Source organism: Equus caballus, chromosome 4, assembly GCF_041296265.1.
Source record: "Equus caballus isolate H_3958 breed thoroughbred chromosome 4, TB-T2T, whole genome shotgun sequence".
NCBI classification, from domain to species: domain Eukaryota; kingdom Metazoa; phylum Chordata; class Mammalia; order Perissodactyla; family Equidae; genus Equus; species Equus caballus.
In genome coordinates, this window is record NC_091687.1 from 113,523,394 (window position 1) to 113,534,542 (window position 11,149).

General features: G+C 52.1%; 1 protein-coding gene across 2 annotated transcripts in view; it reads right to left on the bottom strand.

Moving 5' to 3' along the window:
• Positions 1–9,858, bottom strand: part of VIPR2 (vasoactive intestinal peptide receptor 2) — a 71,575-nt gene extending 61,717 nt beyond the window's left edge. For both annotated transcript variants that reach the window (XM_023640134.2, XM_023640132.2), the window contains exons 1-2: positions 9,737–9,858; positions 7,161–7,260 (exon numbers count right to left, since the gene is read on the bottom strand). In XM_023640134.2, coding sequence (XP_023495902.1) covers positions 7,161–7,260; positions 9,737–9,796 — 160 coding nt within the window. In that variant the 5' untranslated portion in view covers positions 9,797–9,858. The remainder of the gene's footprint in view (positions 1–7,160; positions 7,261–9,736) is intronic.
• Positions 9,859–11,149: the final 1,291 nt, after the last annotated feature.

Below are 11,149 nucleotides of genomic sequence, written 5' to 3' on the forward strand. Positions count from 1 at the left end.
CCACCACCCAGCCTGCCCAGCTCCCCTCCTCCCGTGGCCGCACTCAGGCTGCTTTGCGTGGCTGACATGTGCTGCTCCCACCTCACCACACGTCAAATCCTACCATCTCCAGGCTCTGGAACAAAGCCAGCCCCCCGGCCCATGTGGAAATCCTCCCTCTGTCTCCCCCGAACGAACCCCCACGGCGTGTTCTGGCAGGAGATCATCTCGAGTCTGCCTTTCAGTGTCCAGAGCACCTAGCCCAGGGCCTCGCGGGCGCACAGTGTAGGTGCTCGCTGGAGGAACCTAGGATGACCGTGCTGTCCTTGTCACTGGGGGCCAGCGGGCAGGGCCCAGCCAGGTGGCCTGGCCTCACCCTTGGTGTCAACTCAGACAGACCTCTTTCCTGCCCCCGCAGGGAAGGAAGGAGCTGCGAAGAAGTCACAGATTAGGTGGAAAGCCGTATTAACACTTCCCTAGGATGGAGAAAAGGAGCCTTTGCAAGTGCTAATTCTCAGGCGGGGGAGCCCTGCCAACTGCAGGTCACAGGAAGCACCACGGTGAAAGTGGCGCAGATGTCAGGGAGCTCTGGGCCTGCCTGTGTGATCGCCACCTGCAGATAAACCTCGGTTACTTCTGCTGGGCCTCTGTTCACACACACAAAGACAGAGGACTGAGCGAGCCCCACCAGGAGTGGAACCACCAGACCACAGAGCTGCCCGAACCGTCACAGCCACCACTGCAGGACAGAGGAGAACGCTGGCCTCACCAGGCTCAGCAGCTGACGGAGTCCTTCTCCACCGGGTCGCTCGGGATGACAGCACAAACAACCAACATGAGTGTGCAGGAGGGCAAGATGCAACCTCAGCTGGCGACACTGGGATACTCGAAGGAGCCTCCTGCCCTTTGAAGCGAACATTAAAGAGAGAACCCCCTTCCAACACACAGTCTCCATCTCCCGAGACACCAGACGTGGTCTCGTGAAAAGACGTCCGACTTGGAGCCCAGGCTGGCTCTGCCCTCTGGACGAGGCTCCTGGGAGGTGCCTCACTTTTCTGCGCTTGGCTGCCTAGTGAGATGGGTTACCTGATCACCACCTCCAGCATCAAGGCCAGGCCTCCCCCGACGGCTGCCAGGTGGACGTCTCCTGCCCTGTCCTGAGACTGGATGTGTACAGCCTCTTGGGGCAGGGCATGTGCAGGGCCTTCCCTCTGCCCGGGCACCGGGGTGCCGTCTGCTCCTTGGATTTACCAGGGCCATACAGGAAGGGTCCCTCCAGCAGACGCCTTGGTGCAGGAGGCTGAGGAACGCCGGGAAGGGATCCCATGCCTGACGGACAAGAGGGCTCGTGTCCACTGTCGCGACAGAAGCAACGGGAGGGGAATGGGATGGGGCGCCGGGCTCAGCCTGTGGGGAGGGGCGCCGTCAGCTGTGGGCGGGAACCGGGTGGGCTGGGTGGAGTCAGTCCATTCCAGGCCGAGCACAGGACGCACGTGGCAGAGGGAAACAAACACAAAGGTCACGGAACAGCAGGGACGCCTGTGGAAGGTTTACAGGAAATTTCCCAAGTGCCAATCGATCACCGATTAGCTTACGATCAGAAAGCTGCCGTTTTCTTGGTAGTTTTCCCTCCCACCTTTCTTCTGCCTCTTCTCTGAGTAAAGATGAAGTCAGTCCTTGGTCATTTTTCCATCACTGTCAGTGTCTGCTTCCAAGTAGACTGATGTTCCTGCAAGTTCCCGTTCTCTGGTTTCCCCTCAGAAATCCAGAGGCTCCAAGCCCTGTTAGTCCTGCTCATCCCAATGCACGGGGACTTGATTCGGGTCCCAGAGGGGAGACCGTGCCTCCCAGTCTCTCATCACCCCTCCCACCCAGCATATGCTCAGTAAAAACGTGCTGAAACAGCAGCGAATGACAGAACCCGAGGAAGGAGCGAACGCCCCTCATCCCCCGACCGCAGCAACTCCAGGCAGAGGCCCTGTGGCCAGCAGCTGATTTCTGGTGTGCCATTCCTTTACGAGTCTAGACAAAGACTTCACTCAGGGTAGAAGTTTTTTCAGTGAGATTTATTTCCTGTAAAAAATAAATTTACAGCTGTTACTTTAAAATTCAAACCAATACATGATTATTATTTAAATATCCAAGGTGAGTAGCTGATCTTAAAGACTTTAGAAATTAAAAGAAACTCAGTCAAAAAAGAAAAGATCCAATCCTAAGGGAAAAACAGACCAGGCTGTTTACCTCGTCAGCCCGAAGAGAAGTGCGGACCAGAACAAAGACTACTACATCAGAGAGAAAATTAAAAGGGCAGAAACGGGCCACCTTTAGGAGGTCTCCAGCATCACGCTGATGTCAAAGGGCAGCGGCCTATCCCTGGGCTGTGCCTGGGCTTCCCGACATTCAGAGCCGTGTGAACATGACACAGAGTGGTCTGTTCGTGCGCCTTCCTCATGCGTCTGTGAAGGATGGGAACGTGCGACCACGGTGGCCGCTCCTCAGCAGCTCACGTGCTGACCGGGAGAGACAACACCAAGCTGGGGGATGTGAGCAACAGTGCGCTCCGTGCCTCCCTCTTGGCTGACCTCGATAACTGAGGTAGCATCTTTCTCTGTAGCAAAGGTTGGGCAGGAGCATCAGCAGCTTCCTTGTGACACTGGGGGCTCCTCAGCTATGATACAAACCGACCGTGGGCAGTGCATCTATGTGGCTGCTCCCACGGCTCCTGTGGGACTCAAGAAAAGGGAGCCACGACACCTGCTGTGCCAGGTGCAATGACGTCTGTCTCTGACCAGGGTCTCGTGTCTCCTGCAGGCACCTGAAGCTGTGGCATGCTAACTTGCAAGCACAAGTGGGGGAACAATCCAAACCCGTCACAGCTCTTCATAAGTTGATCAAAATCAGTCCAGAAGCCTTTGTTAAAAAAAAGTCAAAAAATATCAGGTTTTCAGTCTGGCACCTCCCATGGCCCCAGTCCAAAACTGACATTCGCCATCACAGCCATTTCAGCCACACAGCGTAACAGCACGACTTGGAGCATGGAACCACCAAGAAGACACAGGTCCCACGTCTGCACCTCCCAAGTACAGGCCACATCCTCTCCAGATCTGGGCATAAATGATACAAAGTCACATGAAAGTTCCTACCAAACCTGTGCATACGCAGGAAGACTGGGCAAAGCCTGGGATGGCTGACTCATTCCCTCCCACCTACGGGTCAGCGCGGGCCATACGCTGGGAACAGGGCTGCGTCTTAGCTATATTTTTAGGCATCTGTGGCCGCAGAGTGCCTCATATGCATATTGGCAGGATTAAGTTAGTCTCAGCAACAAATCAATATCAAGTCACAAAGCTCTAAGTACCTCCCGAGCTTTTCCCTCTTACAAAGTGAATCCTTTAAAGGGGTTTACACTTGAAATCGCTTTCTGTATGGACTTATGTGTTGGCTGGTTGGTTTGTGTTTGTTTTAGACTCAACAAGGAATAACAAGAATTCCTCGTGAGACTTACACAAATTACCTCACTAGAACTGAAAACCAGTTTTGTCCTGTTTCTGGTGCTCTTTCACATCAGTTTCTTAATCCTACAGAATCTAAAAGTGGCTACTGCAGACCCTTGATGTCTCTTCTCACTTCTCACCTCAAGAAGCAGACGTCCACTGCCGACGTGCTCTCCCCATCCAGTTAGAAGGCCTTCCCTCTGCACACTGGCTGTGTCATCTCATCTACGCATCTTTATTCTGGTAACTTATTACTATTTATATCCTTGGCATTCAAGCCATGCATATTTCGAAGAGTAAAAAGGAAAAAAGGAATTTAGAACACAAGTTGTCCCTCTTTACAGAAAGCTGACGGGTGGCCAGGCCTAAGCTACCGTCACATTTTCGCTCAAGGGCCTGTTAGCCAGCTCTTCCTGCAAGTCACAAAGGTGGGGCGAGCCAGATGCAGATATTTTTGCTATAGAGCTAATGTTAATAGGGAGAGTCCTTGATATGAGAAAATGTCCAAGGACTGATACCTGTCCTCGCAAGAACACTGAGTCATCTCTTTTTCCACCGCTCCAAACAAGGGCCACGTCTGGTGGCCTTTGTCTAAAGCTACCTAATTCTGATTGAGCTGAGGCCGAGGTGAACTCGGTGATTTTCACAGACTCTGCCCTTAGATACTGCCACCTAGCACATCTGACGTGGGCGACACACAGACCACCTCTGAGAGACTCTGAATCAAGGCAGGAGGAACAAGAGCTCCCAGTGAATATTTAAAATGTCCTGACGCATCTCTGCTCCATGAGGTGTCTCCAACGGTTGGGTCAGGCTTGCATCCAGCCACCACGTTGAGAGTTGAGAGCCGCCTGGCCATTCCCAGGCAATATCTGCCACACAGGAGGTCTGCCTGGCTCCCACAGAAGTTTTTTTAAGCACTAGTTGCAAACTTTTAAGAAACTGGAATATTTTACATCAACTTTGCATTTCTGATGTTCTCTGAAAATAGGAAGCTGAGAATTCAGTGCCTGCATTTCCTCACAGCGACAACCCAGGCTTGTGAGGAGCAGCTGCCCCTGCCCCATTCCCCCCCCCCCACCCCCCCACCCCCTCTGCCAGCGTGTCATCCCTGCCTGGCCATCAGCTCCCCCTGTGGCCAATGGCTTGTCCTCCTGAATGGCTGGCCAGGGATTAGGGGTCAAACCTGTGCCTGTGGAATAGAGTAAAACTAAAATGACATTGTTTTGAACTAATTAAGGCCATGCTCCATCTATGTGAGCCAACCAGTAAAAAAGAATCTTTTATACAAAAAAGGCCTGACTGTGGATCACAACATTCTGTTTCACAACGGCAGAGAACTTAGCCTCCCTGAACTAGTCCTGCTTCCCTTCGTCCCGCATCTGTCAAGGTGAGTCACTGGCACAAACTTACAGATGCTCCATCACTGTCAGCCACCCCCTGACCAAGTGTGAGGGGACTTCCTCCGAGGGAAAGTCCTGGCCACATTCCACATTTCAAAACTTAAGAGCTCCCTGCTGCCCACTGGAACGGGGCCAGTCTTCTGTTTGTTAACAAAATGTTCCTGATGAAAGCAGGAAGTCAAGAGTGACAAGAAAGAAACACTAAAACAGTATTTTAGGAGCTTTTCCCTAAAACATCATTTCTGGGAGAGGCAAGGGGAGGGGAGCAGTTGCCAGCCGAGGTGTCCACAGGGGAGAGGTGCACGGTCTGTAGAGAATTTACCAACAATGATAAAACAATGATAAAACCGACTGCGACTTGGTCTGCTTTCCATTACGACCCTGCGTCAGCAACACCAATGGTACAGCTCTCCTCCCTCCACCATTTCGGGAGTGCCTGTGCGTCCAGAGCTTGTGGCAGAGGGCCTGGGACGTGCGTGCGTCCTGAAGACGGATGCAGGAATTGGAATAGAAGGCAGCGCTTACGAACACCCTTTAAATGCTGGAAGACGCACTCCTGGGAAGGAGCACTTCTGTTCACTGCTGCTCCAGGAGGCAAATTAATGCCCGCGAGTGGACACCATCCTCAGGCAGCCTCAGGACCCATCAGCAGCATGACTGTCCAACATGGCGTGAGGAGGTGGAGTTCCCATCCCCGGGTCTTCGGACAGAGGCCGAGGTCAGCAACTGAGGATGCAGCAGATGGCACTCCTGCCCGCCCCACTCCATGCAGGAGGCCTCGCCAGTGGGCTGCTGGGATGTGCTGACAGGACCTGGGCTCACTGGCCACTAACGAGATGCTTCTAAAGGCTGTAGACCATCTCCACTCAACACTTACTTTTCCTAAATTTCTTAATTTTCACTGAAGGGAATGGACGTCAGTGACCATGACGACTGTTTTGTCACGAGGCCCTGGTTGGCAGGACCCATGTCTCATCCATCCCTGTAGTGGCTAATGGTCAGCACATGGCTTTGCATGGGACGGACATCCAGTCCACGTCTGCTGTGGAGCTACTTCATTTGCCTTCCTCTGGACAGAGATCAACCAGACCATTTGGAAGATGTGGGCCCCAGGGCCATGTGTGCCCCGCAGAATCACAGATCTTTAAGGCTGGAAGGAATCCTGGAGCCAGAGACCTCACTTTTCAGCTGCGGAAGTGGAGGCTCCAGAGGGGACAGGAAGGGGCACAGGATGCCAGTTTTAGCGTCAGTCCAGTGCAGGAGCCACTGGCCACCTGTGAGCACTTGAAACATGGCGGGTCCAAATCGTGATGCACTGTAAGTGCAAAATACACTCTGGGTTTCTAACACTTAGTATACAAAAAAAAGAGTAAAATTTCTCATCAGTATCTTATATCAGTTACAGTTGAAATGATAATGGTTCAGATATATTTGGATAAATAAAATATCTCGCATGTTTCTTTTTACTTATTTTAATGTGGCTACTAGAAAATTCAAATTCTTATGTGGCTCAAGGTCTATTTCTATTGGGCAGTGCTGGTCCAAAGCAGAGCCCACATCTGTGACTGAGGGTCTGGGGTCCCCTGCGGGACACTACACTGTTTTGACACATAGTCATATTTTGATTTTAATTTGTTCTTGAAGAGGATAAAATAATAACACAGAACAGAGAAAAAGAAAGCTGAAGGGCAAAAGGGTTCTGCTCCTGTTGTCCTCTGGGTGTCATACCAGAACCTTGTGAGTTTATAGGCATGTGAATGTGCCCAGGTGGAGTGCCTGCTGTCCTGGCACTCCTTCTCGACCTGGAGAAAATAAAATCAGCCACTTCGCTGCAGTCACAAAGATCTGTCTGCAGGAAAACATGAGTTTCATTTTCCTGTTTGATTTCTGACAAGTTCCCACGGTTCTTAAGAGGACCGAAATCATCTGTGATGTAACTCACTTTAAAATGCAAGAAATTAGATAAATACTCACTTCGTGGAAATGAAGTTGCTTTTGCAAAGCATAACAACGCCATGAAATTAGTAACTGGTGTATTATCTCAAACCACGGAAACTGCTACTGTTAAGGATCAAGGCTTTCTTCTGAAAGGTTTACATGAAGCTCTCCCTTGGCCCAACACCACCATGCTCTCTGAGTTTTACCAGAGTTCATGAAAAAACAGTGGAAACGGACCTTTTCCCTTTTTCCCGAAGATGCAGGTGACCAGAAACACCCATTCCAGAGGGCCTGTGGGGTCTCTGAGTCCCCGGGCACAGTCCTAGTCATCAGCTCCCCACCTCACCTTTGTATTTCTCTGATTCGGCCCTTAGAAGCTCTGCACACTTTGTTTCTTCCTCCTGTATTTCCAGATGAAATCGGCATTCTGGGTGAATGCTGTTCACCTGGTCAAGATTTAAAAAAACAGAAATAACTAAAAAATCCCAACAGAAGAAGGAAGTCAAGCAAAAGTTCTACAAAACCCCCAAAATCTCACAGTTCTAAACCACTTCCAAATTAACACTCATTTAAAAGAATCACCTTCATATTTCTGGCATGGTTATTAAAAAAAAAACCTCCACTATTTACTTTGTAAAGGAGTTATACAACAAATATGAAACCTAATAGGATATATTTTTTTTTGCACGGAAAACAAACTTACTAACGTAATACACTGCATGTTGCTAGCACTAATTTGGCGGCAATAGAGCTCTTTAATCCAATCATCTTTCAATACTGGAGTCCTCCATTTCATAGGCTTCGATTTAATTAGAGTAAATACATGTTTGTTCCTAAGACCATTCTTAAGGATGGCACGCCAGCCACCCTAGAGCCGGCTCATCCTCCAGGGACAGTCTCTGCCCTCGTCACTGCCAGGAGCCCCAACAGGACAGCCCCAGGGTGAGAGGCTGCAGGTCATCGTGCAAACCCAGCCTTAGACTCTGGTGTGAAGGAGCTTTTCAAAAAGATTCGAGGGGTAAACAAGGAGAAGAATTTGGGGAGAGCCCATCACTGTGGCTTCCACTAAACAAGGGATGGGTGAGTTCACATCGGATCTGTCACAGGAACTAAAGATGTGACACAAACAGTGGTTAATATTGTCTGTCTGTGTGTGCAAAGACAAAACCACGTGTTTCAGTCTTAGAAGATAATAGTCTCTGATCTCTATTTTTACAAAGGTCCAACATTCTCTTTTTGTATTGGCACCCCCCAAATACATGGTAGGTTGGAGGTGCACCCCCTCCTGTGTCTGAAGAAAATTTTACTTTTACTAAAAAGAATCATACTCTTGGCTATATTATGACCATCTATGTTTAATTATCCTACTATTGAAATAGGTCAATTAGAATTCTAACCAGGAATAGAATTTCCTAACAGAATTAAGAGAAGAAACGTAATGCTGTATACTTTCATCACATTTACCCTCATTTTAAAAAAGATCTAAAGCTTTTTTTTTCTTCCCCTAGCTTATTACTGGACAACCTCCAACTGCAGAAGATCCTGGTTTCAAGCAGGCTATATTTTTCTATGGGAAAAACAAGCCAATGGTTTAGATTTCAGAATCAGGGAAATCATATTGACTTAAAAAGAAAAATAAATTTTTGTTAAGGTATTAAAAGACACTATAATACCTGACATTCTTGGAATATGCAGAGCGATGACTTATTTTGGGACATCTTAGAAATTAAAGCAGCATTAACCACAATAATTTCCGGTACTTTTAACAAACTAGCTCTTCCAAAGCATTGCAATTAGTAGCAAGGTTCTTATTCTCACAGCCCTCCTCCGAGGGAGGAGAACCTTTACAGGACACAAGGAGGGCGGCAGGCTTATGCCTCCCCCCCCCAGCCCCCCCCCCCGCCCCCACACGGAGGAGACAGCCTCAGCAATTACTGCTTTCCCCAGATAGCTCCGTCCTCAGCTGCACAACCTTCAGGGGAGATGAATCAACAGAGCCTGCGATGTTGGCTGGACATGCACACACACAATACGACGTGCACACACACAATACGACGTGCACACACACAACAGTCTTCAGTCCGCGAGGAAGGAAGCAAGAAATAAGGTTCGAACTTGTTTCTAAAAGGTCTTCAAATAAAAGGAAGAATTCTTGGGAACTAAATAATCTATTAATGCCCTCATTTAACCAGCTTCTCTTCGGTATGTAATTTCCTTCGGTGCTTTTAAATAATGGTAGAAAAATCAAAGCGGAATACTTCCAAAAGGAAACTTTCTTTCGCCACATTGCGTCTGCCCCTGACACACACTAAAACACAGGGAAACTAGTGACAAGCGCCAGGAGCGGAAGGAGAAGCCGTTAATGACGAAGCAAACCCATTTCCCAGAAGCGGGAAGCCTGCGCAGGTGGGCGCCCCGGGACCCGCGGGCCTCGCCGGCGCGATCCCTGGAGGCGGGGGATCCAGCTCCTCTCTGACAGCCCCGGGGAAGTAAAGCATCCTGCCCAGCAAATCCGGGGCAGTCGGTGCCGGGGAGACGGCGCGTGCATCTCCCACCGAAGGCTGACTTCGGCTGGCGCGGAGCGCGGTGCTTCGGCTCCGCTGGGGAGGGTCCGGAACGCCCCCGGGGACCCTATTCCTTCTCTGGAGCACTCTGGGCCAGCACTGCGCCCCCGGCCCGCGCCTCTCGCCAGCCCCGCGCCCCCGACCCCGCGCCCCTGGCCCGCGCCCCTGGTTAGCCCCGCGCCCCCGCCTCGCGCCCCTGGCCAGCTCGGCATCCCCAGCCCCGCGCCACCCCGCCCCGCGCCCCTGGCCAGCCCTGTGCCGGGACTCGGGAGGGAAGTGCAGCCCGGCGCACGGGGCGCTCCCCTCTGGGGGAAACATGGATCCACGGTCAGGGAGCGGGGGTCCCGGGCGCACTCACCGGGGCGAGCAGCCAGCAGCAGGTCAGCAGCGCGCGCGGCAGAAGCGCGGGCGTCCTCATCCCGGCTCCGCTCGCCGACCGGCCGCCCGCCCGAGCGCAGCACCGCGCTCCCCCCTCGCCCCCCGCCCCGCCCCCGCGCCGCGCGCCCGCAGCTGCCGCCGCCGGGGCCCCCGCCCCCCGCTCCGCCCCCCGCGGCCCGGCCCCGCCCCCTCCTTCTCCCGACCGGGTCCCCCCTCCTCCCGGTGACCCCCTTCCTCCCCTGCTCCCGCTCCTCCCACGCCCCGCCTCTCCCTCCTCTCCCCTCCCACCGCGCTGCCTGTTCCCCTCTTCCGCAGCCAGGAGAGGCGGTGAGGGGTGCGCACAGGTGGGTCGGGGGCCGCAGTGCCCGCCCACCTCCAGGCTGAGCAGTCAGGGAGAGGGCGACTCCGGGGTGACAGGGAACGGGCAGACAGGGCTCCAGGCGTGAACCGGTGGGTTTGCACCTGCTTGTGTCCTCCTCGTTAGATAATAACCTAAAGACGCCCCCAAAGGTGGCCGGAAACCCAGTGGGTGGGTGGGCTGCCTTTGAAGCCCAAGGGCTTGGCTTGGGGCAACTGAAAATCAAGAAGAAAATTGGAGTGCATTTTGGTGGAGTGCATTTTAGGGGGCTCAGCGTGGCCGCAGGTCTTCCGTGCCTCCCGTGTAAAACCGGGAAAGTCATTGTCTCCCGCGGACTCACAGCCAAAGGGGCAGTGGGTGGGGTCGCGGGGGCCTGAGACCCCCTGAGCCTCCGGAAGGCGGTCCCCTTAACATCCGAAGATCCTGGATCCGGCTGTTACCCGGCCAATGGAGAAGCATAGAAATGAAAAATAAGACGTGACTTTTCTGTGGTTTTAACTTCTTTGAAAATAATTTTAAACTTACACAAAAGTTAGAATAAGAAGAGTACAAAGAACATCCTTTTGCCCTTTACCGAGGCTCAGCTCCTGAAGTTTCACCTCACTGGCTTCACGGTTTGTATCCTCTCTGACCACCCCACCACCGATTCGTCCATCAGCATCTAACATCTGTGTGTCTGGAGTCGTCCATCTACCTGTCTGTCTGTCTATCGTCTATCATCTTTCTTCCTATCTCAGGGGGACAGTATTACAGACCAAGATCTGCGAGCTCAGGTATGCAGCTTGGGGTCTGGAAGCTTATGGACTCTGCATCCAACATTTCTTTTACTCGCTCTCCAACCCTGGACAAGCTGATGGACTTCTCTGAGCTGTTTGTCCATTTGTGGATGAGAATGCTGGTGCCCGCCCTTCCCCTAAGGCGGCTGTCAGATCAAGGTCATCACTGCACATGAAGGCTTTGCTGAGGGCCTACCCTCTAGACACGACTGCCCTGGAGCAGGGAGGACACAAAGTCTCCTCTGAGACGGGAGTCTGC